We start from the raw sequence: 17,882 nt of genomic DNA on the forward strand, positions 1-17,882 counted from the left end.
CTTAAATTGGCAGATTCATTGTTTGCTATTATAATTAAGAGTTGTCATTACGAAAATGATGAAGATGAAAGGACTACTCAATGTTTTATATAGAATTGATGAAGTTATTTAACTGATGAAGCTGAATCGACTAGATTTATACATCTACAATTACATCATCTCTCTATTTTCAACCATTTCTATTATTGGCCCGCTTTTCTTTCTACATGGAAATTGTACTATTTTCGACCATTTCTATTATAAGTTAAGAAATTTCTAAGCTTATATTTTGCATACTAATATTTCAATTGTTATTAATCTTTAACAATCTTACAAGAAAAAGGGGCCAATAATAATTGATAATTATTTGTAGAATGTTATATTATTTCATAAAACATATATATTTATAAACTTTGAGATATGAGATTTATGTAAATATTACTAATTTATACTTATATTTGATTAAATATTAAAATTTATAAAACATAAAGTGAAAGGTATTATGATGACCAATCAGTCATAAAAAAAAAACTCATGACAGAAGTTCCAAGACTATTAATTTTGGAGGAATGAAACTTAAAGATTGTTTAAAATATATATTAAAAATAAAACAATTTTAAAACTTAAAATGGGAACCTTGGTTCCCTGAAAAACGCAAATATTGACTCTGTAGTCAAATAAGTTGGAAATAATTTTGAATTAATAACAAATATAAAAAATTGCTGCCCACAATCCAAACCTGTATATAAAAAAGTACTGGTATCTATGATAGTAAGAGCCAGTTTTCCCTTTTGATAAAGAGATATTACTGTATCTATGACAGTAAGATTCCTCAGTTGTTATTTGACCTATGAATCTGAGTGCTAAATTCCTTATATGTGTGTACTTACACAAAAGTATTCACAAGTATTGAGTAAGTTGAGTTCCTTTGAAACCTATCAATGCATTCCCCGTCTCCTTAAGCACCATGATATAATCAAACTTTTTAACTTCACGTTTTAAAATTATTTATGGAAAAATTGTTTAAACGCGTCTCCATTAGAAACAGAGGCCTCATTGAAACATTGCAATTACAAACCAGAACCAACACCGTCACACTCTTTATTATATATAGAAAAACACAGCATACATACAATCCACAGTATGCTTCAAACCAGAAGATGGTCTACACACAACTCGTTATAAGATGAAACAACCCAAAAAATAAAATTCATTTGCTCTTTCAATGCTCTGTTTCTCCCTCTTTGTGGTTTCCAGGGAGCTTCTCTTTGAGCTTCTCGCCCCCTTCTTCCTCAGCCTTCACATGACCGTCTTCTTCTTCCTCTTTCTTGTCTCCATGAAGCTTCAACTTGTCCTTCAATCCACCCTTCTTTGTCTCCTTCTTCTTCTCTCCCTTCTCATCTTCTTCCTCATCGCTGGACTGTACACACACAGCATTTCAACAGATCAGAGACCGATCCCTGTAATCATTTCATCGTGCCCAAGTAAACAAACAGGGGAAGATTGAAGGGAATGTGCAATCTTGAATGAATGAATGGATACAAAGATCACCGCTGAATAACACAGAACCTTACGCCCTAACAAAAAGAGAGAGACCATAACAGGATAGTTGAGGGTATGGATACCGTGAACAACAGGGGCTCCATAATTAATTCAGCTATTGCGTAATACAAGCACTTCAGAAGGGTTAAAAAATCGATTCAAATCCAAGCACATTGGTATTCCATCTGATCTATTCAACTTAGAAACGAAAGCATAAACGTACAGAGCTTGAAGAAGAGCTCTTGCTACGATGCAACTTTCCCATGAGTCCTCCTTCTTCTTTCTTCTCCACGACAACACCATGCTGCTGATGTGTCTCCTCCTCTTTCTTCTTCCCAAACAAGCCAAATAAACCGCGATCCTTATGCTCTGCTGCGTTTGAATCCGCCATTGTCAAGAAATACAAAGACAGAAAAATATCAAGATAGAGACGGCTGCGTAAATAGCTCAAAAAGTTACATGGAAAATGAGTGTTGAGCGAAGGCCAATTTATAGGATTTCACTAACAACTGACGCGGCTTGCTGGGGCCGCCATTACCATCTCAGGCTGATGCGTGGCATTTATATGTCGGTGAAATGAATGTTAACATCACGCGGATAAGACGTGAGTGGGCCCATTGAAGTAAAAGTAATGTCGACGACAAAGATAGTTATATTATAATTATGGCATGGACTATCGACTTTCCTTGTAACGCTTACATTTTGTGTTATTTTTGTGAATGAAAATAGACATATATTACTAGTTCAAGTCTTGAATTTGATGGCTGTATTGACCTTTTTTGTGATGGAAATAGGTATATATTACTAGTCATATGTTAGTTTTTATATATTATATATAAAATAAGGCAAGAGATATATTTTGAGGTGTCTTGGACAAGGATATCTTTCGATTGCATATATATAAGTTAGTAGCAATCGTGTTTTTTATAGTTAAATATATACTTAATCTATAATAAATTATATTATTAAATATTAAATATTTTTACCATATTTTATGATGCTCATTTCAAAATATGTTTAGAAAAATAGATTTCTTTTAAAAATAATGATTTTTTGTGCTTATGTTTTTTTTTTTCAAGTAATTAAAATTAAATTTACGATTGACATTTGAGTTTTGGTTTACATTAGCTTATAGAGTTTTGAGTTAACATTAATATCATGATCAGCTTTAGGGGCATCAATAGGACTAGGGTTAAGAGGTTAGTGTTAGGGTCGAGAGATATTGTTCAGGTTAGGGTTACGATTAAAGTTTGAGCTAGGATTAATAAGATATTTTGGGTTATGACCAAGAATAGGGTGTGGGTTGGGATTAGGGTAAGGATAAATTGTTAGGGATAGGGGGCAAGGTTTACAAATAGGAGAAGTATGATGGTTAGGATAAACCATAGGATAAGGATTATGTTTAAGGTTTGTATCATGGTTAGGGTTGGTGTTTAGAGAAAAGATTAGTATGACAGTCAAGTTTACATGTAGAGTAAGGAATAGGGTAAGGGTTAGGGGTAGGGTAAGGATTAGGGTTATGGTTAGTATTAAGGTTAGGGATACATTTTAAAGGTCTGATTAATATCATTTAGGGAGTAAAGGCATGCTTAAGATTATGATTACATTTATGATTTATGATTAAGGTTAGTTTTAGAATGGTAATTATAGTTAATGCTATGGTTAGGTTTTGAGAAAGGGGCAGGAGTAAATCTATTATTAAGATAACTTTAAGGTATAGGTTAAAAATTATAGTTAGGGATTATGCTTAGATTATATATTTTTGAAATAAGGAATAGAGTTTAGATTATGATTATAATTAAATTTAGGAGTCAAAATAGAGTTTTTGGTTGCATTAGGGTTAGATTTTAATTAGAAATAGGGAAAAGGTTGTAGTTTTGATTATGATATATGAAATATTTGGCCAAAAGGTCTACTTTGCACTTAGGATAATGATAAATTATATAGTTTGGATTATGAAACTTGGATAAAAAAATATGAAATTAGAGTTTTACATATTTTATTAGATTTCCCATCTAGGACTATATTTTTTGGTAGGACTAGGATTAGGGTTTAGTATATAGGATTTAGGGTTACAAAGGTTTAGAGCTCAAGTGAAGCCTAAAACATGCATTTTATTAAAAACAATCTTAACCATGAACCTAACTTCAATTGAATTGTAACTTTAACCCTAAACGTTAATGTACTATCTTAATCCTAATAACTATATAAAATCCCAACCCTAATTTTAAGCATACTAAAAACATAATCATAACCCTAATTTATTTTCATTTCAATAATTATTAGGGTGTTTGAGGCTGGGGTTAAGGTTTAGGATTTTTAATTCAAATTAGGATTAGGATTAGGATTAGTATTAGGTCAGGTTGTATTATTATTAGGGTTATGGTTTATGATAATGATCAAGGCCTAGAGATTATAATTAAGATTATGGTTGGGTTTATTACATTTCAAACATTTTAAATTTTAATTGACAACCTTAACCACCTCACGTATACATTTATGTAATGTCTCTTCTTAAATTTTTCTACAATGGCATTATGCATAAGTTAAAATTTGTGCGTAGTGTTTTCCTAATTTTTATTTTTATGTATTTTCCTAAAATTCATGGTGCTTAGAATTAAACTCCACTAATTTCAATCAAACACATATCTATAAATTTCCTATCTTAGCTATCACTGAGACCCATGAGAGTCTGGGTCTCGATGGTTATCAATGGTTGTCAATCTTCAGGGATGAGGTTCACTCCTTAGGTGGTGTGTGGGGGCCTGGAGGTGGTGCCTTCCTAATTAGAGACAACCTCTTCAATGCTACTTCTATGGTCTATTTCTGACAGACATGCCAGATTTATGTGGATTCAAGTATGCCATGAAAGAGACCATCATCGTGATTTGTTACTTTCCACCAGTCTCTTCACCCTATGCCATTCACAGTATCGAGGATAGTGATCCACTTATTGATCTGATTGAGTGCATTTCTAGATTCAGTGCCTTGGGTAACAACATTATCTTAGGTGACTTCAATGCATAGACTAAGGAATGGCGGACCCCTATACATGGATGAGGGATGGAATGGACCTATATTATAGAACTTGATCATGTCAGTTTGGGACTCCAACATATTTTTGAGGATCGCCATGGACCTTTATCTATCTATGGTCATGACCTCCTTTAGCTGTGTGAGTCTTCTAATCTAGTTATTTTGAACGACCTTCTTTATTTTCCTAGATTTGAGCCTTTTACCTGTTAGCCACACTATGGGGGTGTAGTGTGGTTGACTAAATTATCATTGGTGCTTCTTTCATCTCTTGCATCTGTAGCATCACCATCACCCATCTCTTGCTTTCCTACTATTCTCTTTTGTGCCCATCGCTTCACTTCTCCCCCCTCTCATTAGTCCCCCCTTCCCTTTATGGGGAAGGCCACTCCACACCTTCACCCACATCCCCACCCCCCTGGCTGCTTTGGATCATAGCCCTAGCCATTTCCACTTCCGCTTTGCCTAGGGTGATGAGGACCTCTTCATTGTCCACCTACAACGACTCCTCTCGTCTATTATTTCTTTGAGTGTAACCATGCTTCCTCCATGTTTGATCTCTTAACTATAGCCATGTGGGAGTTGACTTTCCTTTCCATCCTCCACCACCCTATCCTTAGATAAAAGCTCTAGAACAAGTGCCTTATGAACTGTTGGTTTGATGCCAACTGTAAATCCTTTCACCGTCGCTTGACTTTAACCTTTGAGACCTTCCCTTCAACTATTGTCAATTTTTGACATTCCTACCGTTGGTTTCTTCGTGTGAAGAAATGTGCTTAGATTGCTTCACAATACAGTTCCTTAAATGATACACTTAGCCAGGACTTGAAGCTCTTTTGGCACACCTTGTTCCCATGGTATCCACCCTACCTTGCTCCATCGACTTGTGCTTCATCATCTCCCACACCACTACCCTTTATGACATCCTAGATCAACTGCCTCTTCACCTCATCTCACACCCTCACTGTGATATCTTTACTACTTCCATCATCTACGAGATTGTTAGAACGATGAAATGCAGTAGAGTTGTTGATGAGTATGGTTTCTAGGTGAAACTACTCAAGCTCGATAGCTCAGTGATTGGCTCCTATCTCATCACACTCTTTAATAGAGTGGTTTGTACTACCTTTCTGCAGGCTTGGTCGAGGCACCTAATCCATTTGTTTCATAAGAAAAGGCCAATTTTTGACCCCAACAATTACAAGACCATCATGATTAGGCATACCTTTGCCAAACTTTATGCCACAAAATTGAATACTATTCTTTCAGGGGAACTGATAGGCCAATGATGGGACAAATAATAATAAAAAATTAATAATTTTATGATGAAGTTCGGTTGGTCTATACGTGTCAATCCGAGAGCGTAAGATTGCGAAAGGTGTCCGAGCAGCATGCCATCAAGGGATGATAGTTGTGAAATGAGGGATTATGAATGCAACTACAACACACATAATTAAATCTATGAAAAACTAAAGAAATCCTAGCGATAGGAACTATCACTTCCTAGTGACAGGAACATCAGAAACAAAAACAACAAAATTAATCTACAATAAAAGATAACTGTAACTCACAATAGATCAAATTCATATGAAATATTATTATGCAATTAAACATAGGTATTGAATGTATAAACTAATATAACATGATTAAAACACATACCATGTAATTCTAAACAGATCAAAATACAAATAAAAACAAGCTTAAACACACTCCATAAAAGAAAGAATCACTGGAAGTGACTTTAGAGTGGGCCCTCCTCCTTAGCTTCTTGGTGATGAAGAGACAAATTGCTTTTACATCTTAACCATGCACATGAATATAGAACTTATGATTTAAAATAACAATATTTCTGTACACTGTTGTGTTTTTCAGAACTATGCGTCTCCCAACTTCTATCTCCTCTTGTTTATATAGATCCAGCTGTATAAATTTAATAACTACTTTGTTATGCACTCTTTAAAAAGAGTGGCTATTACATAACAAAGTTATAACAAAAATCTATGGCTTGCAAAGAATAACCAATTTGCTATCATTGCTCAAACATAATGTATTTCCTTCAGAACCATGGTGATGGTTTTATTATAAGTAGTGTTTTGTTATGGGCCAAGCTTACTTCCATATGTTGCCATGTGATTTGCTGCAGGTATAGGTAGAATATGTGGCTTAGAACAGAAATATATCCCATGCCAAGAATAGGCAATGCTTTGCAGCAACAATGTTGTCTTCAGTTAAAATTATTTGCAACAATATGGATTTGAAACCGTTTGTTATGGATGAGTGATTTTGATTTCCACATGAGACTATACTATCTCTTCTCCTTGGCAGCAATAACCTTGTATGCTTGGTTGGATTCTTTGCTAACCACATATGAATTTAGCTAAGCTGGAGGAGTTCTATGTTGAGCTAGTAATATGGTCATAACACCAACAAAAGATAGAACAAACTTTGAAAATTGAAATCCGAACCCGTAATAGTAAACTAGAAAAATCACATTTTGAAAACAGCCTCTAACTTTTCCATCATTCACTTTCTTAAGATTCTGCCACTTGGGATTGTAATGGGGCATGTTCTGGACAATACCCATGTCTCAGATTTTCGAGATTCATCTATATCTATCTGTGAAAGGAAATGCAAAACTATATGTCCTTATTTTTAGTTGCTAATTATTTTGATCGAGTTCTTTCTCAACATACTCCTTGGTCAATATTCTTGGAATAATGCTTTAAATTATTGAGGAAATAAGGAATGCTAATAAGATTCTTACATAGAAGGTGATAGGAAGAATCATAACACATTGTCAACTTGTTAGATGAATGCAATTTCATCTATTTATTCACATATTCTATCTAATAACTATATTAAATATTACTCATAAATATTAGATCATATGCAACATAGAAGGAGAAAATAGAATAGAAAATGGAAATTCAAATGAATATGAAGATTTATACGAAGGTTAAAATATGGCATAATCTGGGACATGAATTGCTCTCATCAGGAACTAGATAGGATGAACTATAGGGCTAGAGGTCAAGCTAGTTTTAGAGTAGATTATCAGACTATGGATCATATCTTGACCTCACGGGCAGTCATTAAGGAGGCTCATTATCACTTTGCAAAAGTCTACTATTGTTTTGTGGACTTTCATAAGGTGTTTGATTTTGTACCTAGAGTAGCCCTTTTTTTAGAGGTTTAGAGACATTGGAATATCAAAGATTCTTTTGATGGCCATTATGAGACTCTATGAGCGAGTCAAGGGCAGACTCAGGACTCTAGCGAGGCTCTTTGATCATATTTGGAGCACTATTGGGTGAAGTAAGGGTGCCCCCTGTCCCCCACTCTTTATGGCATCTACATCGATGAGCTTGAGGGATTTATTAGAGAATCATCCCTTCCACATGATGGTTGTTACTTACATTAGGTTTTAGTCTCCATCCTTCTTTTTATAGATAATGTGATTCTTCTTGCCTCCTCAATCAAGAGCCTCCATAGAAATCTTGACAACTTAGCCTCCTTTTGTGACTCGAGATAGCTTGTAGTTAACTTGGGGAAAACTAGGGTCATGGGATCTCAAACTTACATTTGTACTTCTGAGCCAAGAGATTGAGATCGCCTCCTCGTACACTTACCTTAGGGTCAAGTTCTTTGGTCCTTATTTTAGTTTGAGACTTGCTATTCATCTTAGGATTAGTAAAGGGATGAGTTCCCTTGCCATGATTGAGACATAGTGCTTCAGACACCATTTCCAGGACGCCCCGTCCAAGCTATCCCTCCTAGACTCTTTGGTCAGACCTACTATTCTATATGGTTCAATTGTTTGGGGATCATCATTGCTCAATTTGTATTGGGCCTCCATTTAGTGTATTAAAACTCTCTTCCTTTGGCAGATTATTAGATGTCATCACTCCATCACCCATAGTATCATTTTGGTTGAGTTCAGAGCTCATCCCTTTAGGTTGGGGGCTATTTTTGACCTTATATGGTTTCTCCACCATCTTGGTTTCTTTGCAGACTCCACTAATGGCTAGGACAAATATTCTTACCTTGCATACTACTCCTCAATTGCACTTGCTAAATCTGACACCTCTTTGAGTGCTTGCTCTTGGTATGCCCAGGCCACATCACTTTTGAGCTCCATTAGGATAGACATTGATCGCTTGCCTCCATTTCAATTCTCATTAAAAGTTCATTCTCATCTTCTCCCTTCTACATAGGAGTTGAACAAGCAGGTTAGACTTGACATCTATAGACAGTACCTTGTTACGGCTTCAACTAACCCACCTGGGGGGTTAAGTCTGAGGATGGTTTTCTATGTTAAGCACTTTCTAGACACACAAGATGTGATTATTTCTTGACCCAGATATTTATCTCAAAGTTGGTGTCATGTCCTTAAGTTTGCATTAGGATATTTTAGGATTGGTTCCCACTGCCTATGAGCCCAAACAAACCACTACATTGATAGAGAGGACCAAATTTGCAGGCTATGCACATTGGTTGAGATCGAGACTAAGTTACACTTAATTTTCCATTCCCCTATTTATTATGAGCTCAGATGGATACTTTATTTTTTATTTAGAGAGTGGAGTTCATTGACCTCCTTCTTTAGTTACACAGATCTGAGATGTTTGGCACTTTATCTCCAGGAGGCGATGCAACTTTGTGACCACACCCTACAACTTCTATTCCCCCTAAAGAAGGCCGTAAGGTAGCTCATTACAAACTTCTTCTTGCCCTTGCCCTTTGGGTGGGGTGTGAAGTTTCCCTCGGATAGCTCCACCACTGTTCACTCCAGATCCGTGCGACCTTGCATGGTTTATCTTCATCTTCATTAGTGTCAACCCACTAACAGTTCTCAAAGACAATTACATGCTCTCCCTCACCTGGGTCTGTATCCTTCAGGAAGAACCCTTAGTCTATGTCTTGTATTTGGTTTTCTTTTCTCTTTTTTTTTTTTGTTTCCGGACCACTGTCTGGTGGTCTGCTAGTTCTTTGCTTCTTGTTCTATAAGTTTTCAGTCCCATAGACCCTTGTTGGTCTCCCATTGGACATTAATAAATTTATCTTATCTTATATAATTTATCTATTTTGATTGTAAATTTCTATAATTTTCATTTACAAAAGTTTTTTAATTAAAAAATTAAAAAATGAACTTCAAAATGTAACCTTATTATTTTCTCATTATTTCATCCTCAATTTTTTATTTAACATTTATACTTTCCAATTTTAAAATAAATTCTATTATTCTTCAAAATCTAAAATAGAATATTTCAGTTGTAACTGAACATAGATTTCTTTTATGCTTTACTACTAAGGCTTGTCTTATTTTTTTATTGTCTTGTGGTATTTTCATTGTGATTTAAAAAAAAAAAAATTAATAATTAATTTTTTTAAAAAAATCCACTTCTATTATTGTTTAAATAGTAGAAAGAAAAAGGAAAAAAGAAAAAGGAAACAACAAATCTATATAACCAATATTATATGACTAATCAATCTTCATAAATGTATATCTATTTAAAATATTCTTCTAAATAGATGAATATAAAATTGAATATTCAACTTCCATTACTAAATTACATATAAAAATATAAAAATGAGATTATTGATATGGAAATCTCAAATCAAAATATTATCTTAAAAATAATGAAATTTATTTTCTTATTAAATTTTAATGGAAACTTAGAAAGAAGGGCATGGTGATCTTTATGATGAAATAAGTTTCAATAAAGCAAATAAAAAAATGAAGAGGATTGAAGATTTAGTCCCTCTTATCCCAATTTTTTTGCAAAGCAGAGAAAGGTCGGTAATAGAGGATGGTTGAAAAGCTAACCAAATTTCATAAGGAGTCAGGACAATTGGTATGCGTTCCACGTTCTACAGAATGAGCTCCATGAGTTATCGAAGAATCTAACACGTATGTGTTTCAAATAGTTGAAGAAAGTTATTAGAAGTAGGGCATTACAGATAACCCCACTTTACCGATTTAAAAATGGAAGTCTGTCAAATGAAAATTTAAATTATGACACATTGAATTTAGTCAAGGCCCCTTTGGTACGAGCGTATAGCCAAATTAAATTATGACACATTGAATTTAGCAAATTCAAAATATAAGGCATTAAATTTTGTTTTATTTTAATTTGTTAGTCCATGCTGCCTATAGGCAGGGACTAATGTTTTCACCGAGCTTTCTAATTAGTTGCAACCTGGGAAGTTGGAAAAACCTTATAAAAATCTTACTTAAATCCTTCATGTAACCGCATTTCCATTTTTCTTTAATTTTTCCTTCAATTTCTGTTCATTTCTATTGGTTGCGAACAATTTTTTCCATAGTCTTTTTATTTTTTGGCATTTGAAATCAACATTATAGTGGCATGCATTGCACCTATTATGCCCACAACACACAACTTGTGCCTCTGCATGTGTTGATGCCATTCTCAGGTCTCCTTTTTAGTGTGGCTTCTCCTTGTTTTCTCAGAATGCATTTTCTTATTGAAGTTACTTTATTATCCCAAGCTTGGCTTTCCCATAGTGCATCTAACTTCCTTTTGCTTAATACTTCAAAAAAGTGTGACATTGCCCTACCTTCGCTATTTACATTTGTGTTGTGCAACTCTACACCTCAAATTAGTATCGGATTCAAAGGTATGCAATTCAGTCCTCATTCAACTACTTTCCCTTATCTTGAATTCGTTTCATCTTTTCCCATAGCCTTTTGAAGATCAGTTTACATGAATTTTTAGAGGTCCTGTTCTTAACCTTTTTTTGTTGCTATTGTAAAAGAATATTGTCATGTCCCCTTTTCAAATAATTAAAAATAATAATCTTTGCTAAGGCAGGCAGGCCCAAAAAGGCAAAGTTTCAGAAAAAGGGGATAATATTTGGAAGCGAATGGACTAATAAATAAAAATTATTATTAAAATATGTTTTATTAACCCCTCTTGGATGTGAGTTATGCTTATGCCCTCTTTTAAGGGGTTTGGAGGCATTTTGGGCTAATTCCAGAACTTGATTTTTGCTAATTTCTTTGTTGTTCTTTAGAGGCTGCCAAACCCGTGGAGAAGGAGACCCAAGAATGGGAGTTTGAAGGTTTCTAGGAAGGCTAAGGATGGGAGTTTGAAGCCATTCCATGTGCATGCTCATGCAGAGTTTGCCTTTGTGCTGAACAGTGCAGATTTGTGGGTTTTCAGGTGTGTTTTTTTTGTAAGAGTTTGGTGTTTTCAGTTGAGTATTTCATATCAGTTTGGGTTTCTTCTATATTTCAAACTTTTAGATGTTAAAATAGAGCTGAATATATATATTTGGTCATGATTATACTTTCGTGATAGATTATTAGTGTTTTTGTGGTGTTTTCGGGCTATCTTGTGTTGTTTTTGGGAGCCCGAAGAGCATTGTTTTTATCCTCCATTTGGGAGCTGTTGTGTAAATGTTTTGCAGATCTAGAAATGTCATTTTTTATGCTGTTATGCTGCTGAAATTTCTATAAAAATTTTCACTTTCAGATTTATTAATAATATGTGAAGCTGTGAAGTTTTTGGCACTATTTCGGGCATACCTGATTTGGGGTTTATTGAGAAATTGGTGGATCTTTGAAATATTGGTTTTTTGATTTTAAAGATTTGATTAGAGGCTTGAAATATCATATAAAATCAGAGGAAGGGAAATTTCAATGGTATCAAAGCTATGACCTTGCTAGCCTGAGGGTTTGTAGAAGTTTGCATGTCAGTTTTGACAACTACCCAAATCTTGCATGTCAAAATTTATGGTTGCATGCTACTTCTAATCATTTGCATGTTAGTTCTTGCTGAATTTGGTGGTTGCATGTTGCTTCTAATCAGCTACATGTCAAAATCTATGGTTTCATGCTACTTCTAATCATTTTCATGTTAGTTCTTGGTGAATTTGGTAGTTGCATGTTGCTTCTAATCAGTTGCATGTCAAAATCTATGGTTGCATGCTACTTCTAATCAATTGCATTTTAGTTCTTGGTGTTTGAAGAAGTTATAACCTATTGGGGTTACAGTCTAATTTATCTAGAATGGACAGGTATAGTACAGAGTCTCATAGGACACGATCTTGGACAATTGATAATCAGAGTCAGAACAGTAGAAAGGATGGTTATTTAGGCATTCGAGATAAACTTAGGAAAATAAGCCATGACATGTTTGAATAGTTGGTTGAGCACCACTGTATGATGAATGACACGTTGTTCAACCCAGTTAAGGTGGATAAGTTGATTGGATTTCTATTTGGCAAATTTTCTCATAGGGCAGATGACACAATTACCAAGAACTTGCATGACGAGTTTGAGAAACTAGCTTATAGCTAGGCAGAGGTCTCAGATTCTACTATGCCACAAGAGGTAGTGGGTTTAGATGATGATTATGAGGATGTTTCCATGCATGATGGTGAGATACCTAGTAGAGATGAGCAGACATTGAGCATTCATGACTTTGCTAAGAAAGAGTACCAGGCATAGTTAGATGCTTCATCACATGAGGTTAAGGCAGGTAGTACTTCACATCCAGCCAGCTGAAGGTGAACAAAGATAGTATTGTGACTTCATTATCTCATCATGATAGGATGTGGGATATGATAGAGGATCACATTTAGATGATTCAGTTACAGGGTAGACATAACGGAGTTCAGGAAAAGTCTCCTTGTGTTGACTTACAAGAAATTAGGGAAGGAATGGGAACGATGAAGTTGAGTTATTTACATCTTCTATCAGATCGTGACCATCTTCTTAGCCTTGTCAGAGACTATTCAGATGCCTTGAGGAGGAAGGAGGAGGAAGTTGATAGGCTTTCTCTCGAGCTTGAGGACACTCGAGCTTCTTTGGTAAATACTCCATTGGCATTACAAGACTGGGAGAGACATGGGGATAAGCATGGCATGGAGTTGAGTTTAGTTTCATCTTGCACTCATAATACTCAACTTTTTGCAAATGGTAGATCATATGTGGACATTGATAATGTTGCAAGTTCATCTTGCATTCACATCCAGGATATAGGGACAATGTCTAACAGGTATGTGGAGTTAGTTGGTATTGGTCATATTACTCAGGTGAGGAGTTTGCTTGAGTTACTAGCTAATTCTAGTTTATGGATATGGATTCGAGATTGTTATGTTGGAGTTTGGGATTCAGTTGATTGGAGATCTTTAACACTTTTTGGTAGTAGTGTTTGTTTGGGTGCTATCATGGATTTGATTAGTAGATTACACGGTGTTGTCTTTTCTTGTGCCAGTAGCTTGTTCGATGTTGGTTTTAGTTTTTATACACCGGTGTTGGGCTTTGTTCATATATCTAGTTGACCATACTTGCTTGACTGTGTTGATGATCTTTCATATTTGGTAGTGTGTGTAGATGAGTCCCAGGATCATATTGGCATTGATGACATCTAGGAGGATGCAGTGGGCAGTTTTGAAGACTTAGTTTCCTTGGCAGTTTCTTTTGGTATAAAGGAGTTGGATAGTAGTGCTACAAATTTTGATACTCCATATGTTGATATGAGCTTTGGAGTTGATCACAAGATATGGATGATAATACTCTAGAGACTAGTAACTTTGAGGATACTCCTTTAGATAGTGCATCAGAGGAGGCTTGTAGGAGACAATCTAGCTAGTGCCATCATGTGTCTAATTAGTTAAGAGTTAGTGAGAAAGACATTGTTATCACTTGCTAGCATTTCGATGCTGCTCGTCAGTTGTTAGCAGTTTATGGATGGGGTTCTCCTACTAGTGATGAGCAGGAAGGTAGTTATCTTTCCTTGATAGAGATCCACTCTTTATGGGAGGCTATTCGGATTTTGAGACAAAATTATATGCAGTTGGTAGCCAACAACGATTATCTTACGGAGTGGGGGAGTACAACATATGACACATTATTGGCCAAGGAAGATGAGGTGAGTGAGCTTACTCAGCAACTTGAGGTGACTTCTGAGATTCTTGAGAGTACACAGTTGGCTTTCGAGGAGTTGCAATTTCATTTGACTAAGTTGACCATGGATTTGGAGCAACTACAATCTTTACCAGATTCTATATAGTCACAAGCTGTGGTGTCTAGTGATCTAAGGATGTCCATGGTCAAGATTGTTAGAGACAGTGGAGATGGGGATGCATCCATCCTTGATACTAACATTGGCATATCGAGTTCATTCCCACTAGAGTCAGGTTCATTTGAGTTGGGTGCTGCAACAAATTGTTGTAGTATGCCTAACATGGTGGTGGCCTCTAGTACTAATGACACAGAGACTAGATATGTTGTATCAAAAATCATGTGTGATGTTGGTGAGCCAGCAGTTGGCATGGTTCCTACTAGTAATATTACTCCCTTGGAAATGTCTTCAGAGGTAGTAGTCAATTCCAACTTGGTTAGTGATTGATTGCAGTTAGTTTCATCTGGATTGCAATCTGAGCCACCAACTGAGATTGGCGCATTCTATTAGCACTACACTGTGAGGTATGCTCATCAATTTACCTTTGATGACCATGTTGATGAGATGATGATACAGCGATGTATTTTGGTTCCTAGCGCTTATCATCAGTTATGGGATAGTTTAATGCCTCAGGATGAGAGTTGTGATGGGCATGACATGGCGATAGGTTTTGTAGTTGATAGCTTGATAATACATGACTTAGAGCAGGAGTTTCAGAGTGATGCTTTAGCGGGTGTTGTTATTGATTCTACTCCTTTGGCTATGACATCTCATTACTTAGCTGGTGATCAGTCACAGTGGGTTGTATCACTTGTTCATGGTGAGCTATTAACTGAGGTTGTTTTTTTTTATCAACATTATATTGTAGGGTATGTACATCAGTTAGCATTTGATCCTTGTGTTGAGGAGTTGATGGCAGGCAAATTTGGTCTAGGTTCCATTTCTTACTATTTATCTTGTGATGGCTTTTCACCATCAGGGGTGCATGGGAGTTATGGTTATGAGACAGTGGTCGGTGATTTGCAGAGTTGTGTTGACTGCAGGAGTTGTACAGTGTGTGGATTCTCCATACTTGGTACAGTTTCATTTAGGAGCATTCACCATTGTTGCAGAGTTGGATTGTACATTCTGTATAGGCCAGTGGGATGCGTTGATCGTATTTATTGTGTTGGTAGTTTGATTTGTCCACTTTACTTGGGTTTTGATGTTCTAAGATTTTGTGTCTCATGGGTTTCTGACTGTGGAAGTTGTGACTTTGGAGTTTGGTTGAGTAGTAATTGTCAGTTTGATTATGGATTCCTCTTGGTTATATTGCAAAGGATATTGCAGGAGCCTGTGTTAATTGACAATAGTATAGTTCATGACTACATTTGGGATCTAGGTGGATTGATTAATTTATTGTTCAGCCATTTCTTGAGGACAAGCAATATTTGGGAGGGGAGGACTTGTCATGTCCCCTTTTCAAATAATTAAAAATAATAGTCTTTGCTAAGGCAGGCAGGCCCAAAAAGGTGAAGTTTCAGAAAAAGGGGATAATATTTGGAAGTGAATGGACTAATAAATGAAAATTATTATTAAAATATGTTTTTTTAACCCCTATTGGACATGAGTTAGGGTTATGCCCTCTTTTAAGGGGTTTGGAGGCATTTTGGGCTGATTCTAGAACTTGATTTTTGCTCATTTCTTTGTTGTTCTTCAAAGGATGCCAAACTTGTGGAGAAGGAGACCCAAGAATAGGAGTTTTTAGGTTTCCAAGAAGGCTAAGGATGGGAGTTTGAAGTCATTCCATGTGCATGCTCATGCAGAGTTTTCCTTTGTGCTGAACAGTGCAGATTTGTGAGTTTTCGAGTGTGTTTTTTTTGTAAGAGTTTGGTGTTTTCGGTTGAGTATTTCATATCAGTTTGGGTTGCTCCTATATTTCAGAATTTCAGATGTTAAAATAGAGCTGAATATATGTATTTGGTCATGATTATACTTATGTGATATATTATTAGTGTTTTTGTGGTGTTTTCGGGCTATCCTGTGTTGTTTTTGGGAGCCTGAAGAGCATTGTTTTTATCCTCCATTTGGGAGCTGTTGTGTAAATGTTTTGCAGATTTGAAAATGTGATTTTGTAGGATTTTATGCTACTTAAATTTCTATAAAAATGTCCACTTTCAGATTTATTAATAATATGTGAAGCTATGAAGTTTTTGGCACTATTTCGGGCATACCCGATTTGGGGTTTATTGAGAAATTGGTGGATCTTTGAAATATTGGTTGTTTGATTTTAAAGATCTGATTATAGGCTTGAAATATCATATAAAATTAGAGGAAGAGACATTTCAAATATGTACAACTCCAATGTTTTTCTCTTTTGGTTACCCCTAATGACGCTCTTGCCCTCTTCTTATAGCATGCATTCCATTTTTGTAAACCAAAATAGAATTACCCTTCAAGTTGGAAATAGATGCAATAGGGAAAGAAATGTTCTGAGGTGCAATACAACAGTTTCAACACCTCCATCCGTAGCATATCCAACATTACACCAGGGGCTGATGAACTTGTGTACATCATTTTTTCATTTATGGTGAATACACTTCACTGGCCTTGATGGTAGGATACCTCTGTAGAAAAGTGTCAATGGGTGCATTTTATAGTGAATCAAAGGAATTTTTGCCCAAATGAAAGGCCATTCATTATATGGAATGCACAGTGGACAGCCTGCACAATCCATTTGTATCATATCATTCAAATACCCTCTCAACCTAAAAAAAATCATTGCAAGCAAATAATTTTTTTTATCATGAATGAAACCACTAAGCTCGTGCTCCAACTCGAACATATCATGAATATTCTTCACCTTTGACACTAGGATACCTATGGTGTCAAAGAGTCGATGGGTTGTTGTTGTGGTTTTTGAAAGACATATTGCAAAGTATGAATAGAGTTTATCCAACTTTCAAACTAGTTTACAAGCATTCCTTTTAGGTGTTTCTCCAGTTCATAAACCTTTGCAAAATTTGGATCAGGTTACCAACATATAAGATGGGTATCACATCTATCCAACATATAAGATAGTTGTAACAGTAGAGTGATGCATTATGATGATTTGAACTTGTATCACAATCTAGTATAATGTAATGTCATTGGATGAAGTCTCAACATTTCACTTTTTTAACTTTCATTTCCTGGACACATAGGCGCACAATTTTTTAATTTAATTGAGTTTATCAAAACTTAAAATATACTTATTTAAACAATGATTCAAATAGAATTTCTATTGAATATTACATCCTCTAGCTTCAAAACTCAAACACCTAAAGCTGTTCATGTCTATGGTACCTAGACTCTCTTTGAACTAACATTCTCATTCCTCTTTAAGTGAATTATCATAATAATTATCTTTCCTAAACT

General features: G+C 35.5%; 1 protein-coding gene across 1 annotated transcript; it reads right to left on the reverse strand.

The window, feature by feature from the left end:
* Window positions 1–1,201: 1,201 nt before the first annotated feature.
* On the reverse strand, window positions 1,202–1,912 carry LOC149559711 (uncharacterized). The gene is made up of 2 exons (XM_089827467.1): window positions 1,745–1,912; window positions 1,202–1,399 (listed from the first exon to the last, which is right to left on the reverse strand). The coding sequence occupies exons 1-2, from the start codon at window positions 1,910–1,912 to the stop codon at window positions 1,202–1,204; spliced, it is 366 nt and encodes a 121-aa protein (XP_089683593.1).
* Between the last annotated feature and the right edge of the window lie 15,970 nt (window positions 1,913–17,882).

Source organism: Cupressus sempervirens, chromosome 4 (assembly GCF_028749045.1).
Source record: "Cupressus sempervirens isolate cs-2001-9-10 chromosome 4, ASM2874904v1, whole genome shotgun sequence".
Lineage (NCBI taxonomy): Eukaryota > Viridiplantae > Streptophyta > Pinopsida > Cupressales > Cupressaceae > Cupressus > Cupressus sempervirens.

What these genes read in the sequence shown, in the direction of transcription:
- LOC149559711 (XM_089827467.1), bottom strand. Translation starts at nt 1,912, where the DNA reads ATGGCGGATTCAAACGCAGCAGAGCATAAGGATCGCGGTTTATTTGGC. An exon ending in AGAGCTCTTCTTCAAGCTCT is followed by an intron (nt 1,400 to 1,744) that starts GTACGTTTATGC and finishes GTGTGTGTACAG; the next exon opens with TCCAGCGATGAGGAAGAAGA.